General features: G+C 43.9%; 1 protein-coding gene across 1 annotated transcript; it reads right to left on the reverse strand.

Moving 5' to 3' along the window:
• Positions 1–5599: 5599 nt before the first annotated feature.
• On the reverse strand, positions 5600–19915 carry PCP4L1 (Purkinje cell protein 4 like 1; the record flags this gene model as incomplete). The annotated part of the gene is made up of 4 exons (XM_082858537.1): positions 5600–5742; positions 6360–6414; positions 18529–18649; positions 19887–19915. The coding sequence occupies 4 exons, from the start codon at positions 19913–19915 to the stop codon at positions 5600–5602; spliced, it is 348 nt and encodes a 115-aa protein (XP_082714663.1).
• Between the last annotated feature and the right edge of the window lie 40 nt (positions 19916–19955).

A 19955-nucleotide genomic window follows, 5' to 3' on the forward strand; every position in this document is an offset into this window, starting at 1 on the left:
TTCAGACATCATCACAACACAGACATGACCCTTTTGTCTTGCAAAGGCTTTTCTTTCTAGGCATTAAGTGTGGCTTCCAGCTGAGTCCCCATTGTTTATCCTGTGGTCCCTCTCTGAGTGTCCAGCTCATGGTAAAGACTTACAGCTTGGCAGTAAGGTTTGGGGGCCTCTTTTAGAGAAAAAAGGGGTGGAGGCAGGGGAAAGATGAACTCCTGAATCTTCAGGCTAGTGCTGGGCATGGCTTTCCAAAAGCTTAGAGCAACAGTTCCCATAAGCCCTCAGACACAGTGCCCGTTTTACTACCCAGGAATGATATTCATATGTAATATAAACTATAAACATAATTTCAAAAAGTAAATATAACACTCTAACCATATATTATAAAGGTGAAATAAAAGATTAATTTATAATAAAATTGTCTGTATTTTAATATGTAATGTTCAGGCATAACTACACTGGAAGCATATAACATAGTAGAGACTTGAACCTACACGTAGAATCACTGTAAATACAACAGCAACAAACGAAAACTGAGAGGGGCATACGTATCAGTGACTCAAATACCATAAGCAGTATTGTCATCGATGACGTGGATTTCTGAAACGGTAAGCAACTCATGATAAAGTTCTGAACAAAACACATTATAAGTTCCTTCAATCTACATGTTAGGTGCATTTCTGAAAATCCAGTGTTTAAAATGGTGCAAAAAGTACTTTGTGTTCATATGTAAAATGAAGTTGGGTTCCAGGTACCCTCAGATTATAACAGGTTTTTCACATTAATACACAATGGTATTTTTAAAAGACATGTGGGATGTGGGACAACTTTATTTTGTGCAGCACTATTCTGGTCACTGCAGTATGGTTAGCATCTTTCACCCCTGAATGCTCAATACCAGGAAACCCTCCCTCATCCCCACCCCACCCCCCTACATATCATGACAACCAAAAAAATACCCCCATGGACTTCCAAAACATCCCCTAGAGGGCAGTACATCCTCCTGTTGAGAACTGGCTTGGGGAATCAGTGAGACCTGGAGCCCTCCCAGGAGTTAGAGAAGAGTTTGGTTTCATTTCATGTTGCCCGCCTCTCTTCACCTTTATACCCTAATGTGAGTCTGTTGACCCTTCTTCCTTTTCTGGGCATGCGTATCAGCCCTACCCGCCAAGTTCTGTGCCCCATTTCTCTAGCCATTTCGCTTCAAACCACCTTTAATTCCAGAGGGCCTGCCCCTAGGTTCCTTGGAGAGCCAGGGGAGGCAGCTGGATGCGATCAAGCCACTGATAGAATTCTGGGAGGAGTCTAGCAGTACAATCAGGTAAAGCCAGAGCTGGTGGTCCCCTAGAAATATGAGGGACCCCAGAGGGTCTAGGTCTTACTTGTGTGGGCCATGAGGGACCAAGTAGATATGCCTGGGCTCAGCTAAGGGAAGCTTGGCCCTCTCTGCCCTCTACACTAGGCTGAACGACGTCCTCGACAACAAAGCTCTCTACTCTTCAGTCATCCAGTCCCTTATCAAGGTGGTACAAAGAGCACAGATTCTGGAGGCAGACTACCTGAGCTCTGATACTAACTCACCTATTCACTTGCTTTGGGAAGGTTATTTAATCTCTCTGTGTCTCAGTTTCTTCATCTGTAAAAAGGAAATAATATGTCGTAGGGTTGTAAGAATTAAATGAGTTTACATATGTAAAACTGCTTGGAACGTGGCCTGGCACACAGTACTTTACAAATCTAGTTTATTACCATTGTCATCACCATTCATGCGCTGCAGGTAGCATAAGCCTAGGGAGTTACCCCAACTTGGGGGATGAACATGATGAAACCTATGTCAACAGAACATTATGTACAGGTAATACTCAAGTGATCTAGGGGATATGACCCTCTTGCTTTATTCTTGAAGATCTAGGTGATTAGGGAATAAGAAAGGCCTATTAGTAGTAGCAGTAGTGTTATACCAAGGGGAGACTAGAATCCTGAGAGCAGGAGGGAGAGCGGTCAATGCCACCCTAACCCAATGGCTGGAGGAGGGAAGTAGTCAGGGAGGGAATGAAGAAGCCTCTGCTGAAGCCTTGGGAACAGGCTGACTTTCTGAACATCCGTGGATTGTGAGTTTCTGCCTTTGCAGATCTGGACTCAGGGCTACCAGCCAAACAACCAGAACAGTAGGCACCAGTGATGTCCATCTTAACAAGCCACCGGACCCACAAACCCTCAGTTTTCAGAGGCACAGACAGTAGAGGATTAAAACTGGAAGACAGCAGCTCACTGGAGAGTGATTCCAGTGAGAACTTGTTCTCAGGGATGAGTACAGCCCCCGCTCAAAGAAGCTGCCAGGAGTCACTCCCACTGAAAACAACTCCAGAAATAAGGGAAACACAGCAAGGGTAGACAGAGAGAGGCAGAGGTGGACAGGAAGGGAAGCTCCCAAAAAGGACATTAGGACAGGGGTTAAGTGTAAGAGTAAAAGATGGAAGAGATCAAAGTGGAAAAAGATGGCTCTATATTGGGGCAAGTTCAAGGAGAGGTCAAGAGCCCTACCCAGCAATGACACCAAGTCCCTGAAAGTAGGTTGTCCAGGGAAGCAGGATCCTTGTCCTTTTAGCCGCCTGAATTTCTCCCAAGACTTTCACCTCCAAGTTTGGGCTTTGGGAACATATTTCAAAGTATCCCCCACTCAGATCTCCAGACCTCTTTCACTTTTTTTTTTTTTTTTTTTTTTGCGGTACGCGGGCCTCTCCCTGTTGTGGCCTCTCCCGTTGCGGAGCACAGGCTCTGGACGCGCAGGCTCAGCGGTCACGGCTCACGGGCCCAGCCGCTCCGCGGCATGTGGGATCCTCCCGGACGGACCGGAGCACGAACCCGCGTCCCCTGAATCAGCAGGCGGACTCTCAACCTCTGCGCCACCAGGGAAGCCCCCTCTTTCACTTTTGACGAGACTCTACTCCCAGCTCTGCCACTCCTACACAGAGAAAAAAGTACCAAAAGAGTTATCAGTGATATAGATGTGACAACTGCATTTGCTTTCTTCCTCGACTGTTTCTAATGCGTGTGTCTTCTGCTAAACCACTTATTATGAGAGTATTCACCGATCCCTCAAAGACCTGTGGTTTTTTGCTCCACAGAACAAAGCACTCAGGAATAATTTCTCAGTGATCAGTACTCAAGGATCGTGTCTCTGGCAGAGAGACAGAATTCTAGGGCCCCAAGGAGGAGTTACAGATAGGCCAGAGAGGAAAGGCTCAATCTGAGTGCCCTATGGTAGAAGTAAGTAGCCTGGGCAGAGAGAAACCAGCTTTCAGAACTTTTACTGAGAACTACTACTGGTCCAGCAAAAGATGCCTAAACCTCTCTTTCCAGTTCAAACTATCTTTCCCAAAGCAACAGACTACGTTTTTGCTACCATGCACTTTCTTTAAAATACACATGAGAACAAGAATAATAGCCTGGAGCTAGTAGTAGTGAAGGAGAAAAAAATCATGCTCCAGACCAGTGTGGCAAAAAACAAATCAGCAGGTATCCCCCAAGCAGCAGAGTCTATAGGAGACGGCTGGTGACAGAGAATGCCACTATTGCCCTAGCACCAGCCAACTCTCAGAAGCTCATATCACCAGGAATAGGAAGTACCTGTTCTACTTTAGTGTTAATAGGGGCAGACCAAGGTGCAGTACAGTTAATCCCCATCTTGTGTCCACGGAACCAGAGAACAGGGAATCCTCCTGTTCTACCAGGACATACTGGACACACACCTAGTGTGGCAATGAGGTTATCCTTTTATTTGCCCCTGAGTCCCGGACTAAAAGCCACCATCATTACTATACTGCACTCAGAACAGATTTCAAATGTAAAATTTCCTTCTCGTCTCTGGCAGCAGGAGAAGAGGGCCTTCCCATGAATTACTGTTTAATCCTCCTGATAGTCTATAGCCATGGCTTGTTAGGCATGGACGAACTTTGTAATATAGGTTGCTTCCAGGGATATAGTTCCTTGCTTCCTATTCAGAGCTGCTGCATGGTTCCAGCTTCTGTATTCTTAAATCAGTACTAAGAAGTGAGGAGAATGGGGGAGAGAGAGCGTTCCTTGTTCGACCTTCAAGCATTTGGCTTCTGGTTTCAATGTATAGAAATCATTTCTTAGCAATGTAAGCCATCATTTTATTCATGGTTTAAAATCTTCAGCGTGACAGTGGTGCTCTCTATTGACCCAGAGTCATCTGCTTCTTCTCCTGTTTGATAAAACAGTGGGAGGGGAGGAGGGTCGTGGGAGGAAGACAAAGCAGGAGGGACAGCTAACACAGGTCATTCGGGAAGAGGGAGGAAGGGAAGATGGGGTTTGTTTTCAGAGGCAGATCCACCAAGTGTGTGCTCGCTGGAAGGGGAAAGGGAAGGAGATGAGCACCCTTGTAGGGGAGCATCGGGGGTGGAAATAGCAGCAGGTAGAGACAATGTGGGTGGTGAATCAAGGTGAGGACAAGGTCAGGGAAGGAAGGTAGGAGAGGGCTTCGGTCTGTATTAGTTTCCTGGGCCATCATGTAATCCGTGCAGTTGCTCTACCACCCTCCCTGAGGCCAGCTCAGGCTTATATTCATATTCCTCCCAAGAAAAAAACAGAAGGAGAGGTCAAAAGGCCCCACTTGAGGATTTTGTTTATTGTTTTCATAATTATTAAACATGCTAAAATCACATAGAGTGGCTGTTCCACTTCTGCTCTGACTCCACCGTGGGGCAGGTGGGAACTACAAGGGTCACTTGGTTTTTGTGGCCTCTGGGGGTGGCTAGGCATGAGGGGTTAGAGGTAGGCAGGTTAACAAAGCCCCAGGAATCCTTCATATGGTACACCTTTACCAGCAGTAACTTGTGTCCTTAGAGATCTCCTCCTCCTTCACTTTTCTTTTCTTCCCAAATCAACTGGCGATTTCCTTCCCAAATCTTCCCATTTCCCTGCCTGCGGCCCCTTGAACCTCTTCCACTTCTGCCCCTTACGGTTCTAGACTAGACGATGAAGGAAACTTGCCCTTGTCTCTACCAGTCCCAGTCGGCCTTCCTTGGAACTAATCTACTGAGCATGCACTAACATGGGAGCAGTTTGATTTAGGTCTGCCCAGGGGAAAGGGAGGCTCCAGTCCCCACTGTGGCTTAGCTCATAGGAGGGAAGTTGAGGTCCTGATGAGAAGGATGTGAAGGTAAAAAATGCTACCTGAAGTGTGAATGCTGTAACCAGTGGAACATATGCCCCACCCTCGGGCACCCTACTCTGGAGGCTTTTCCCTCCCTCCCACATTGTCAGGGGTCCCTCTCTCAACCTCAAATCCTCTTGCTCTTCAGCCTCATAGGGCAGGCACAGGTACTGGTCAAGAAGCTGTATCCCCAGGAGAAAACGTTCCACCCTTAAGCAAGTGGCTGCCTGTTGAATTCTTCATCTTCCCTGTGTTCCTTGTGCCTCTGCGGCTGCGATGGCTTGAGAGGCCAGAGAAAATAATGTATAAGTGTTGAACTTGCCTCAACGAGAAGCTTGAGGGACAAGGAGACAAAGATACATGGGAGTCAGAGCTGTGGAGAAGGGGAGGGAAGGGAGCAAGGCGAAGGGTAAGGCTGGTTATTCAGGAACTGGAATCCTTTTTCTTTTTCTGGAATCGCCGGAACTTGCCCTGAATAGCAAGGGCAGCCTTCTCTGTTTCTGGTGCCGTCAGATCAATGTCAATCTCCTCCTCCTCCTCAGCCTTCTTGGCATTGCCAGCTCTCCCTGCAGATAGTTGAGAGATTCATTAATGAGTAAACCTGAATTGCCCCAGCCCCTTTCCCAGGCCCCAAATACAGTGGTTAAAGTCCACTTTCTACTGGACTCTGTGAGGTCCCCCAATCTTTGCTAGGACCCGGAATGCCTGATAACTCTCCCAGAAGCTTGAGTCAGGGTACCTAGGCTGAGAATTAGTTATAGTAGGTACTCAGAAGCTTTGCAACTCTTGAACCAAGATGACAAATGTCTTCTATCACCACTTATTCCTAAATCCTACAGTTCAGAGTCCCACAGCACACTCACTTTCCCCTGTTTTCCCTAAAGTTCTGATTGAGACAGGGGCTGGGATCATTTGATGAGTTTCTTCCTATCACTGTACCTGTTTCCAAGCATTCCAGAGCCAGTTTCTAAAATCAAAGCGTAAATTCTAGTAGGTTTACTTCTTAGGAAAAAGTGGAAGGAAGTTTATAGATATAGTAGTCCTAACCTAGTGCTTTGTTTCACTTATCACATTCTTATTCCTGTTACATCTGACTTTAGGAGCTTCCAGGCTTACAGCCCTACTTGTCTTCATGTCCCTATATTTACCTGCCCTGCAAACTGCTTAGCCCACCCCCACTCACCCTTTTCCTCTGGGCCAGCTGCCTGGTTGGTTGCTGGGGATGTTTTGGTGTTAAGCTGGAAAAGAAAAATCAGAATATTAGATATTCACAGAAGTATTAAGGTGCCATCCCCACAGACTCACCATCATCATTTTCAAGCCCTCCTACTACCAGGTCCATCCCTTAGTCTTTTGAAGAAGTGGGTCTTGAGATCAGAGAGAGGGAGAAGAGTCATCAAAATTTATTCAACAAGTATTGATTGGTGCTAGGGAAATTGTAGAGGACAAAACAGAAAAAAACCCTGCCCTCATGGAGTTTACATTCTAGGATATAGATAGACAAATGAATAAAAAAATTATTATTATGTTAAGTGGTGATAAGTGCTATAGAGAAAAGACAGGGAAGGGAGGTAGTGACTGCCAGGTGGGAATGGAGAAATACAGTTTTATACAGAGTGGTCAGGAAAAGCCTCTCTGAAAGGTGGTATCTGAGCCAAGAGCTGAAGGAGATAAGGGAGTAAGGGCTGTAGGTGGTGGGCAAGAGCTCTCAAGGGCCCTGGGGTGGAAGTGTGACTAGCGTGTTTGAGCAATAGCATGAGTCCAACGTAGCTGGAGTGAACGACAGTTGGAGATGAGATCAGAGATAACTGGGAGATGGGGCAGACTCCGTCGGACCTTGGGAGTCTTTTTAAGCCTTGGAAGTCTTTTTAAGGAGCTTGACTTTTATCGTAAGGGTGATGAGAAGCCATTAGAGACCTTCAATTGGCACATAAGGGGCATTAGGGAGGAAGCTGAAAAATCTGTTAGGCGATTATTGCAGAAAACTAGACAGGAGATAATGGTTGCTTGGATCAAAAAGGTGTCAGTGGAGGTGGTGAGAAGTGATCTGATTCTAGGTATACAATTGTCCCTCAGATTCCGCAGGAGATTGGTTCCAGGACCCCCGAGGATACCAAAATCCACAGACGCTCAAATACCTTATATAAAATGGCATTTATTTGTATATTGGCAAGTATTTGCATATAACCTATGCACATCCTCCCACATACTTAAAATCTCTAGATGACTTATAATGCCTAATACGATATAAAGGCTATGTAAATGCTATGCAAATAGTTGCTGGCTTGCAGCAAATTCAAGTTTTGCTTTTTGAAACTGTCTGAAATTTTAAAAGTTATATACTTTCAATCTTTGGTTCGTTGAATCCACGGATGCAGAACCCTCAGACACAGAGGGCCAACTGTATTTTCAAGCTACGACTATTGGTTAAATGGCATAGTGACACAACTCAAGGATAGCTCCAAAGTTTGGGGGCTGAGGAAATGAAAAAAAAATGAAATTGCCATTTCCTGAAATGAAGAAGACAGCAGGAGGAGCAGGTATTAGGGAAAGGATCAGACGCTTGTTTTTGGACAAGTTTGAGATTGCCTACCTAATTATCCAGGAGGAGTTTTTTTTGTTTTTTTTTTTTACATCTTTATTGGAGTGTAATTGCTTTACAATGTTGTGTTAGTTTCTGCTGTATAACAAAGTGAACCAGCTCTACATATACATATATCCCCATATCCCCTCCCTCTTGAGCCTCCTGCCCACCCTCCCTATCCCACCCCTCTAGGAGGTCACAAAGCACTTGATCTCCCTGTGATATGCAGCTGCTTCCTACTAGCTATTTTACATTTAGTAGTGTATATATGTCAATGTTACTCTCTCATTTTGTCTCAGCCTCCCCACCCCGTACCCCCTGGCCCCCGGCCCCCCACCATCCTCAAGTCCACTGTCTACCAGGAGGAGATGTTGTTATAAGCTGTTGGATATTCAAGATGAGTTAAAGAGAAGACTCTTGCCTAGAGATATAAATTAGACAGTTATTATGATGTGGTTGGCATTTAAGCCATGAGACTGGGTGAGATCACCAAGGGAGTGAGTTCAGATAAAGAGGAGAAAAGGGTCAAATCCTGGGGCATTCCGGTGATTAGAGGTTGTAGAAATGCGGAGAAATCAATAAGAGAAGTTGAGAAGAAGCCAGGAGAAAAGTCAAGAGATTATAGTACTTTAGAAGCCATATGAAGAAACTATTTCAAGGAGACAAGAGTGATTAATTGTGTCAAATTCTGCAGGTAAGGGACTTCCCTGGTGGTCCAGTGGTTAACAATCCGGCTTGCAATGCAGGGGATGCCCGTTTGATCCCTGGTCAGGGAACTAAGATCCCACATGCCATGGGGCAACTAAGCCCGTGCACCACAACCGCTGAGCCCGCGCGCCACAACTACTGAAGCCCGCATGCCCAGAGCCCATGCTCCGCAACAAGAGAAGCCACCGCAGTGAGAAGCCCGAGCACCACAACAAAGAGTAGCCCCCACTCGCCGCAACTAGAGAAAGCCAGCCTGCAACAACGAAGACCCAACACAGCCAAAAATTAAAAAAAAAAAATAAAGTAAAACCAGTCAAGATATTGTCCCTATCTTCCAGGCTGAGTGAGGAGATAAGACAAGTATCCAAATAATACTTCCTGAGCATTTATTATGTGCCAAACCGTATCCCATTTAATCCTCTGAAATCTCTGAGATGTCATCCTACTTTATAGTTGAGGAAACAGGCTTAGAGATGTTAAAGATCTTGCCCAAGGGCTTCCCTGGTGGCGCAGTGGTTGAGAGTCTGCCTGCCGATGCAGAGGACACGGGTTCGTGCGCCGGTCCGGGAAGATCCCACATGCGGCGGAGCGGCTGGGCCCGTGAGCCATGGCCGCTGAGCCTGCGCGTCCGGAGCCTGTGCTCTGCAACAGAAGAGGCCACAGCGGTGAGAGGCCCGTGTACCGCAAAAAAAAAAAAAAAAAAAAAAAAAAGATCTTGCCCAAGGTCAAGCCACACTACTAGAAAACAGTGGAACTGGCTCTGGGACCGAGGCAGATCAACTCCACACTCTTAGCCACTGTGCTATGTCCACAAGATCGAATACCGTTGCATGCTGACACAAATATGCTAATATATTCACAATTACTGAATCTAGCTGGAAAAGATATGGATGTGCATTGAACAACTCTTTCAACTCTGATAAATTTTTCTAACAGAAAGTTAGGGGGAAATAAGAAAATAATAATTTAAAGTAAAATAAAAATTATTAAGATAAAAAACGCTGGGGGCTTCCCTGGTAGTGCAGTGGTTGGGAATACGCCTGCCAGTACAGGGGACACGGGTTCGATCCTTGGTCCAGGAAGATCCCACATGCCACGGAGCAACTAAGCCCGTGCGCCACAACTACTCAGCCTATGCTCTAGAGTCTGCGAGTCACAACTACTGAAGCCTGCACTCCTTAGAGCCCGTGCTCCACAACAAGAGAGGCCACGGCAATGAGAAGCCTGTGCACCGCAATGAAGAGTAGCCCCCACTCACCACAACTAGAGAAAGCCCATGCGTAGCAACGAAGACCCAGTGCAGCCAAAGATAATTAAATTTACAAATAAAAGTTGATATGATCCAATTTTTGTAAAATATATTGATTGCTTATGTACGTATATGTACATTTTTATTTAAAAATCTGAAAGAACATGCACAAGGGTGTTCCCCAAACCCTGTGGAATTCCTGCTAGTCTCCCTTTGACCAAAAAAAAAAAAAGTTTCCATTAGAGGAAGGGTTGTTCCTGAGACTCTTGGGAGACTGGCCACTCATTACTCTTTCTTTTCCCATGATCTTCCTGTAGTCTATATATATATATTTGGCACATGATCAATGTAGTGACCCAGTAGTTAGCTAGGTGATGCTTTCCACACTGGCACGCTGTCATCACAAGAGGTCTGTCCACACTGCAAAAGCATGAGATACATGGGGTGTTTAGTAATAGGATAATAGTCAATAGTCCTGACAAGAGGGTCACGGGTCAAGAGGCAAGTTCTATAGTCCCATGATCTCTGACTTCAAACCCTCCTTTTTTTATTGCCAGCAAATCCCTGAATCTGATCCTTGCTTTAACCATTATCCCTCTCTCTCTCTCTAAGCCTGTTCCCTTAATCCACCAATTCTTTTCTTTCATCCCTCCCCTTTGGAGGAAAATCTGGACCCCAGTTCTAAAAATCTTCCCTCGAGTAACTGCCCCTTCCTCTGCCTTCCTTCTCATATCAGCTAACCTTGAGAATCCTCGAAGCAGGAATATTTGCCAGGGCTGAACCACACCCGCCACCCCTTTCCCTCCGCCCTGCCAGCTGTCACCTTCCTGAGTCTCTCCTGAGATCACTGACCCTGGAATGGAGCCATGGCTCAGCTGCTGTCTAGCCACCCAGGGGTTCTCAGCTCCATTTGGCTGAACTTTATGAGAGGTCACTACGGAGACTAGAAAAGGGTTCTGTAAAGGAGAAGAAAACCCCTATTACTCACAATGCCCCTTGAAATCTCTCTCACACCCTCTGCTAAAAAGTAATACGCTGGGGCTTCAACCTGCCCCTCCTCCCTGTACCCTCTCCAGCCAGTTCTCAAATAGCTACTCTGAATACTATGGATTTCTGGATTTAGTGGTTAGTGATTTGCTGAGGTGGGAGGTGGGGGCAGTTAGATCACAGGTTGTTAGCTCCCACCCTCTACGTCATACTCAGCCCTTTACTGGTCCCTGGTCTCTGCCCCAAGCCTCCTGTGTATCTTCCAGAAACTCAGCAATTTTAGATGAATCAAGGTCCTCTGGTGCATCCATCTGACAGCCATCAGATTAACCATATTTCTGGTAAACCAAGGAGGCACAGAGGTCCACTCTGGATGAACCAGAAACCACATGTGCTGTAAGAGTGTCTCTTACAAAAACTCACAACTCCAGAGGATCAGTGCTCACCTACAAGAGCTGTGACAGGTGAGCGTTTCTCAGCCGCTCTCTCTCAGCCTCTCATTCTAACCAGGTATGGATTACTGGAAACTCTCAGATGCTCTTCTACTTCTTTCAACACTGAGCTCTTCTGACCAGAAATAACAACAGTGAAATGGTTTAGCAAATCCTTCCTTTTCCTTATGGGACCCATCTAGGGCAACTGGAAGAAATCAAGGACTTTAGAATGCCACCCCACCTCATCTTATTAATAATCATATATATTGATATAATACTTACTTTGTGCCAGTCACTGTTCTAAGTACTTTAACATGTTTAATTCTTACAACAGCCCTATAAGATAGGTATTGTTACTAGTCTCACTTTACAGATAAGAAAACTAAGGGCCAGAAGAGGTTAATTAAGTTACCTAAGGTCATATAGCTAAGAAGAAGCAAAGCCAGGATTTGAACCAACGTGGTCTGACTCCAGAGTCCACCCTCTTGAACATTATGCTATGCTGTATCCGTCTCCAGCCAAAGGTGTAAGCATGTGTATGCATGTGGTACATACATACCACATGAGAAGGATGTCCAGTGTGAAACTGATTTAAATAGACAAGTGCTCCCACACAGCAGAGCAATCCCTAGGTAAGAAGGAAAGTCCTAGAGATCATGATTTTCTTCCATTCCCACAGTTAGGCAGCTGTATTCAAGGACCAGTCTCTCAATCCATAGTCCCCAACACTTGCTTGATATATACTCTAGAGGGTCCTGTGCTCCCAATATGGGGAAAGCTTACTTGTAATTTGAGAACCTGATCCCAGACCTTGCCTACTGACTCAGATTCCTGCTCTGCTAGTTGAGCTAGCCATGCTGATTCTGGCTTTCATCTTGATGTTTCCCCAGTGGGCCTCCTGACACATACCAGGCTGACCCCTGGGTGTTAGCCATAGCCTGTATGTGTGTTTTTCACTCCCAGGCCCAGATGCTAGCCTTTCAGATTCTGAGAATTCCATGTGCAGGATCATCCTATTGGTTTCCATTTCAAATGACTCTCTTGCTTACATTTAAGCCTGTTACTTGAAGTTTCTAGTGAGTTGAAGCTTGGTTCAGTTCAGCCTCACTGCCTACACAGGACTAAATGTTTCTTACTTCTCAACATGTAATTAGCAACTATGAGACCCATCAACTCTTGCCTTTCCCTAGAGGGCCCTAGTTTCTTTCCCTGCCTACACTCCTGTATTCCTTTTCTCCTCACCTCTGGGCCTGATGTGCTCCAATGTTCCATTCCATCATCTTGGCAGTAGCTGTCAATTCCCCATGAGTATACTTTTGTTTCCTCTGCAGTTCAAAGTTGTGGACTCTCCCTTCCAGTGTGGACGGAGGAAAAGGAGAGGTCTGCTGGCTTAGGGGTCTTCTGTCTTCAAACTTTGAGAGACTGCAGAGAGGGATATGACACAGCAATATCCTCCCTTTTCTGACCCCATACCTCCTTCCAGGGCATTTATCAGCATTCAGATGATGTCTTTTCCTTCCATTTGAGCTTTAGATCCCATTCCCCTTTTCTCCTCCTCAGGAATCTTCACAATGAATTCTCTTGACTTGCTTATAAATAAAACCTCTTCCTTTCTTTAGAACCGAAAAAACAAGAAAAAGCCTTCCTCAATCTGAATTCCTTCTTCAACCACAACTAGAGTGAAAAGAAGCGGGTCTAGGACCAAGCCTTGAGGAACCCCAATATTAAAAGGTTAGGGTGAACAGATGGAGAAATATACTATGTTCTTGGACTGGAAGAATCAATATTGTGAAAATGACTATACTACCCAAAGCAATCTACAGATTCAATGCAATCCCTATCAAACTGCCAATGGCATTCTTCACAGAATTAGAACAAAAAATTTTACAATTCGTATGGAAACACAAAAAACCCAGAATAGTCAAAGCAATATTGAGAAAGAAAAACGGAGCTGGAAGAATCAGGCTCCACAACTTCAAACTATACTACAAAGCTATGGTAATCAAGACTGTGGTACTGGCACAAAAACAGAAATACAGATAAATGGTACAGGATAGAAAGCCCAGAGATAGACCCACGTGCATATGGTCGCCTAATTTATGACAAAAGAGGCAAGAACATACAATGGAGAAAAGACAGCCTCTTCAATAAGTGGTGCTGGGAAAACTGGACAGCTACATGTAAAATAATATTAGAACACTCCCTAACACCATACATGAAAATAAACTCCAAATGGATTAAAGACCTAAATGTAAGATCAGACACTATAAAACTCTTAGAGGAAAACATAGGAAGAACACTCTTTGATGTAAATCACAGCAAGATCTTTTTTGACCCACCTCCTAGAGTAATGAAAATAAAAACAAAAAAACCAAATGGGATCTAATTAAACTTAAGATCTTTTGCACAGCAAAGGAAACCATAAATAAGACAAAAAGACAACCCTCAGAATGGGAGAAAATATTTGCAAATGAAACAACAGACAAAGGATTAATCTCCAAAATATACAAACAGCTCATGGAGCTCAATATCAAAAAACAAACAATCCAATTAAAAAATGGGTGGAAGACCTAAATAGACATTTCACCAAAGTAGACATACAGATGGCCAAGAGGCACATGAAAAGATGCTCAACCTCACTAATTATTAGAGAAATGGAAATCAAAACTACAATGAGGTATCATATCACACCTGTCAGAATGGCCATTATCAAAATATCTACAAACAGTAAATGCTGGAAAGGGTGTGGTGAAAAGGGGACCCTCCTGCACTATTGGTGGGAATATACATTGATACAATCACTGTGGAGAACAGTATGGAGTTTCCTTAAAAACCTAAAATAGGGGCTTCCCTGGTGGCGCAGTGGTTGAGAGTCCGCCTGCTGATGCAGGGGACATGGGTTCGTGCCCCGGTCTGGAAAGATCCCATATGCCATGGAGCGGCTAGGCCCGTGAGCCGTGGCCGCTGAACCTGCCCGTCTGGAGCCTATGCTCCGCAACGGGAGAGGCCACGACGGTGAGAGGCCCGCATACCGCAAAAAAAAAAAAAAAAAAAAAAAACCTAAAATAGAACTACCATACGACACAGCAATCTCACTACTGCGCAGGTACCCTGAGAAAACCATAATTCAAAAAGAGACATGTACCACAATGTTCATTGCAGCACTATTTACAATAGCCAGGACATGGAAGCAACCTAAATGCCCACTGACAGATGAATGGATAAAGATGTGGCACATATATACAATGGAATATTACTCAGCCATAAAGAGAAATGAAATTGAGTTATTTGTAGTGAGGTGGTTGGACCTAGAGTCTGTCATACAGACTGAAGTAAGTCAGAAAGACAAAAACAAATACTGTATGTTAACGCATATATTATGGAATCTAAAAAAAAAATGGTACTGATGAACCTAGTGGCAGGGCAGGAATAAAGACGTAGACATAGAGAATGGACTTGAGGACATGGGGGGAGACGGACGGGGAAGCTGGGGCGAAGTGAGAGTAGCATCGACGTATATACACTACTAAATGTAAAAATAGATAGCTAGTGGGAGGCAGCAGCATAGCACAGGGAGATCAGCTCGGTGCTTTGCGATGACCTAGAGGGGTGGGTTAGGGAGGGTGGGAGGGAGGCTCAAGAGGGAGGGGATATGGGGATATATGTATGCATATGGCTGATTCACTTTGTTGTACAACAGAAACTAACACAGTATTGTGAAGCAATTATACTTCAATAAAGATCTATAAAAATAAATAAATAAATAAAATGTTAGGGTGGTCCTTTCAAAATAGTGCTGGAACAATTGGATAGTCAAGTGCAAAGAAACCTCAATCTATGTCTTGCACCCTATACAGAAATTAACTTGAAATGGATATAAAACCTAAAACTATAAAACCTCTAGAAGAAAATCCAGGGAAAAAATATCTTTGCAACCTTGGGGTAGGCAAAGATTTCTTAGATACACCAAAAGCATAATTCATAGAAGAAAAAAATTATAAATTGGACTTCACCAAAATTAAAAACTGCTCTTTGAAAGACATTCCTAAGAGAATGAAGAGACAAACTACAGACTGGAAGAAAATATTTGCAAATCACAAATCTGATAAAGGACTTGTATCCAGTATATATAAAGAACTTTCAAATCTCAATAGTATGAATACAGTTTGTAAAAAGGAGCAAGATATTTGGACACTTCACCAAAGAAGATACATGGATGGCAAATAAGCACATGAAAAAATATATATCATTAGTCATTTGGGAAATTTGAATTAAAACCACAATTAGATATCATTATACAGCTATTAGAATGTTTTGTTGTTGTTGTTTTGGGGGGGGTGTGTGTGTGCGTGTGCGTGTGCACGCATGCACGCATGCATGCACACACGTGTTTTTGTTGGTTTTTTTTTAATGACTATACGATGTGCTGGCAAAGATACAGAGTATCTGGAGCTCTCAGACATTGCTGGTGGGAAGGTAAGATGGAACAGCTAGTGTGGAAGTTTCTTAAGTGTCCATTTTTCATACAACCCAGCAATCCTACTCCTAGGTATTTACTCAAGTGAAATTAAAACGTACGTCTACACGTAAACTTGCAGGTGAATGTTTATAACGGCTTTACCTGCAATCACCAAAAACTGGAAACAACCAAATGTCCCTCAACTGAGGAATGGGTAAACACATTGTAATACATCCATAAAATGTAATACTACTCAACAATTAAAGAAGGAATGAACTGCTGATACATACAACAACATGGATGAACTTCAAAGGCATTATGCTAAGTGAAAGAAGCCAGACCCGTAAGGATACACGTATACTGTATGATTCCAATTATATGACATTTCTTGTAAAGGCAAAACTATAGGTACAGCAGACAGATCAGTGGCTGCTAAGGGCTGAGGTCATGGGAGGGGTGAGTATAAAGGAAAATGGGGGAATTGGGGGATGATGGAACTGCTGTATATCTTGATTGTGGTGGCAGTTACATGATGTATATGTTTGTCAGAATTCACAGAACTATATCCGGATAAAAGTACATTTTACTGCATGTAAGTTATACCTTATTAAGTTATACAAGTAACGTAATAAGTTATTAAATAATAAGTTATTTTTTTAAGGGGGAAGAAGGTTAAGAGAGCTAGCAAAGACTGAGAAGGACCAGTTAGAAAGGTAGAGTAGATAGGTGACTGGGGAAGGGGTGGGGGCCAGGGTCTCTCACGTTTCTTTTCTTTTCATAGCTGGACTTCTCAGAACACTTACTGTCTCCATCTCCTCACCTCCCACACACTCTCCCACCCACTTCAACCTAGCTTCTACTCCTACTCCACTGAAATGCCTCTTTAGAAAACCAATGTGCTCTATGATAAGAAATCAAATGCAAAAGTTTCAGCTCCACTTGGCTTGACCTCTTGAAGCGTTCAATACCCTTAATCATTTCACCTTTCTTGACACATATTCTTTCCTTGGCTCCTGGGACATCACAGTTTTTCCTGGTTTTTCTCCTATCTTTCTGGACACTTCTGTCAACATTTAAGTATTGGGGGCGCTCGAGGTTTAGGGCTAGGCTCCCTTCTGCTCTCTTTTCCTAGATGATCTTATCTGCACCTATGACTTCAGTTATCATTTATACAGCACCATCCAATAGAACAGTAGTCAGCTATCTACTGCGCGCTGCCAAATCTGGTCTACGTTCTGTTTTCCTAAATTACATTTTACTGGAACACAGCCATGCCCATTGTTTGCATATTGTCTGTGGCTGCTTTTGCACCACAGTAGCAGAGTTGAGTAATTGCAGCAGAGGCCACAGGGCACACAAAGCCAAAAATACTTGCTACCCGGCCCATTACAGAAAAAGTTTGCAGGCCCCTGCAAAAGAACTTTTTGCAATGATGGAAATGTTTTATATCTGTGCTGCCCAATATATGGCATCCCCTAGGCACGTGGGGCTATTGAGCATTTTGAAATGTGGCTAGTGCAACTGAGGAATAAAATTTATAAATTTATTTAATAAGTTAATAATTTATTAATAACTAATAAGCTAAATAACTACACGTGGTTAGTGGCTACCATATTGAACCGCACAGAATGCCATTGACGGCTCAAATGTACAGCTTTCCCTTGGTATCCAAGAGGGATTGGTTTTAGGATCCCCAGGGATACCAAAATCCACAGATGCTCAAGTCCCTTACATAAAATGGCACAGGACAGTCTGCCCTCCAGTACCCATGGGTTCTGCATCCTCAGATTCAGAAATTCAATCCGCTGTTGGTGGAACCCGTGGATGCAGAGGGCAGACTGCATACCTCTATCCCAGAAATCTCCTCTGAGCTTTTAAACATCTCCACTTGGGCTTCCCTGGTGGTGCAGTGGTTGAGAGTCCGCCTGCCGATGCAGGGCACACGGGTTCACGGGTTCACGGGTTCCGGGAAGATCCCACATGCCGCGGAGCGGCTGGGCCCGTGAGCCATGGCCGCTGAGCCTGCGCGTCCGGAGCCTGTGCTCCGCAACGGGAGAAGCCACGACAGTGAGAGGCCTGCGTACCGCAAAAAAATAAATAAATAAAATTAAAATAAATAAATAAATAAAACATCTCCACTTGGATGTTCTATGGGAACTCCAAACTCTCTGTGTCTCAAACTAAATTCATAATCCTACCTACCCAACCTAGTCCTCTGCAAGGTATTCCCCATTACATCCAGTTGTACAAGCCACAAACCTAGAAATTGTTCTTGACACCTTTCTTTCCTTCACATTGCATATCCAATTCAATATTAAGTCCTATAAACTTTATCTCCCAAATATCTCTTAATCCATTCACTTCCACCATCCTAACACAGTTGTCTTTTATGTGGACCACGGTAATAGCCCAAGTGGTTACTGATGCTCTTAGGATAAAGAAGAAAATTCTTTTTTTTTTTAGAAGAAAATCTTTAACACAGTCTAAAAGGTCTTACATTATGCAGCCTCTGATTACCTCGGTAACCTCATCTCTGTTGCTTCTCACCTCAGGACCTTGGCACATGGTTCCCTTACCCCTGCTCCCCTTTTACCTAGTTAATTCCTATTTATCCTTCAGAGCTCTACTTAAGGGTTCCTTCTTCCAGGAAGCCCTTCTTAGCTCCCCAGACTAGGCTAGGACCGTCATAAGTTTTCACAGCACCTGGTATTTCTCCTTAGTAGTACTTGTTACTAATGTAATTAAATAATAATTTATTAATTAGTTATTTAATGTCTGTCTCCTCCATTTCTGTGCAAGTTCCTATGAGGAACTCGCTATGAGGGCAGGGGCAGTGTCTATCTTACTCACTCCAGGGTCTAGCATGATACACACTCAGTATATGTTGAACAAATGAAGGGAGCTCCTACTCTGCTGTATTTGCCACCTCACCACGATTTCTGAAGTCTGATTTGCTTTCAGATAGCTGAGGGCCTCATTCTGTAGCTGGCTCAGAGATTGTGAAGCCAGGTCATTGCTTTTCCTCACTTCAGTAGATGTGCCTGAAAAACAGCTGAGGATGAAGGGGAAGAACTTCTCTAGGAGTGTATTTCATGTTACCTGTATTACGGTTATTGTGTATTTGTCTTACCTCCCCTTCCCCAACTTCACCACCCCACCAGAGTCCATTTCCTTGAAAGCACGGTCCATTTATTTGTGTATCACTTGTAGTAACTGCAACCTATGTCTTGCACATAGTAGGTACTCAGTAGATATTTGTTTATGTGAATTAAAATTTTCTCAAGCCTCAAATTCCTGGTGGAAGCAATATGTCATCTTAGGTAGAGGTAGACAGATCCGAGTTCATATCCTGGACCTGCATTGACTATCCCGGCTCTCCCATTCCTAGCTGTGTGACATTGGATAAATCAGTTAGCCTTGCTGTGCTCAGACATCTCATCTGCAGAAGAGAAAACATATCTATCCTAAAAGGTGAAAAGAACTAGAAAAAATGTATGCAAAATACCTAGCATATATCAAAATAAATTGTTATTATTTTGAAGTAATGTAACTGTGGATTGAATATAAGAATAGGACAAGTTACTGGGGTGTTGCCTGGCTCAAGACCTGGAATCAAAAAGTAGAGCTGCCACAGAGTATATCTTCACTAAGTGGGACTGAAGGAGGAAGGGAATACCTGGGATGGCTCTAAGGGCCCTTGAGGCTTATTCTGCTACCAAAGGAGTTTCATAACTGTTCTCTTTTTATTCTAAACCAACCCTGGAAATCACAATCTCCCTGTATTCCCAATGTCTGTCCCCAAAAATGCTGACAATAGCTCTAAACCTTTGGTAAAGGGCCCAACAATAGTCTGCTTGGGCAGAAATTGTATTCTGTATAGCAGCTGCCCATGTCTGTAGCCCTGGAGCCTCCTGGAGCTACTCCCAGGTCATAGGTGTACCAGAGGGGACCTCCAATACAGCACCTCCATTAATGTTCATGTTTCATTGCAAAGAACCCTTAGACACAAACATACCCTATTTTTTTTTTTTTTTTTTTTTTTTGTAGACCACAGGGAGAAGATGATTAGTCCTCAGGAGCAAATAGACCATATCTCCTCAATCAATCCTTTGTATCAGAAGGATAGTTTGTTAGTATTGGCAAAGCACCTGAAAATAGTCAAAGTGGTAGCGACTTAGGTGCTTTTTCCCTATAGCTGTCACTATTGGGGAATAGGTACCCTATAACTCTAGGCCCTACTCGCCCTGCCCCCTTCTTGGGCTGCATTTCTTCCTTTCTTTGTCTCTTACATCTTTAATGGTGTTGCCACAGCAACCATTGTCACGCGAAGAGGCAAGATAGCGTCACCCCCTCTGTTC

This window comes from Leucopleurus acutus, assembly GCF_964270905.1.
Source record: "Leucopleurus acutus genome assembly, chromosome: 2".
Classification (NCBI taxonomy): Eukaryota; Metazoa; Chordata; class Mammalia; order Artiodactyla; family Delphinidae; genus Leucopleurus; species Leucopleurus acutus.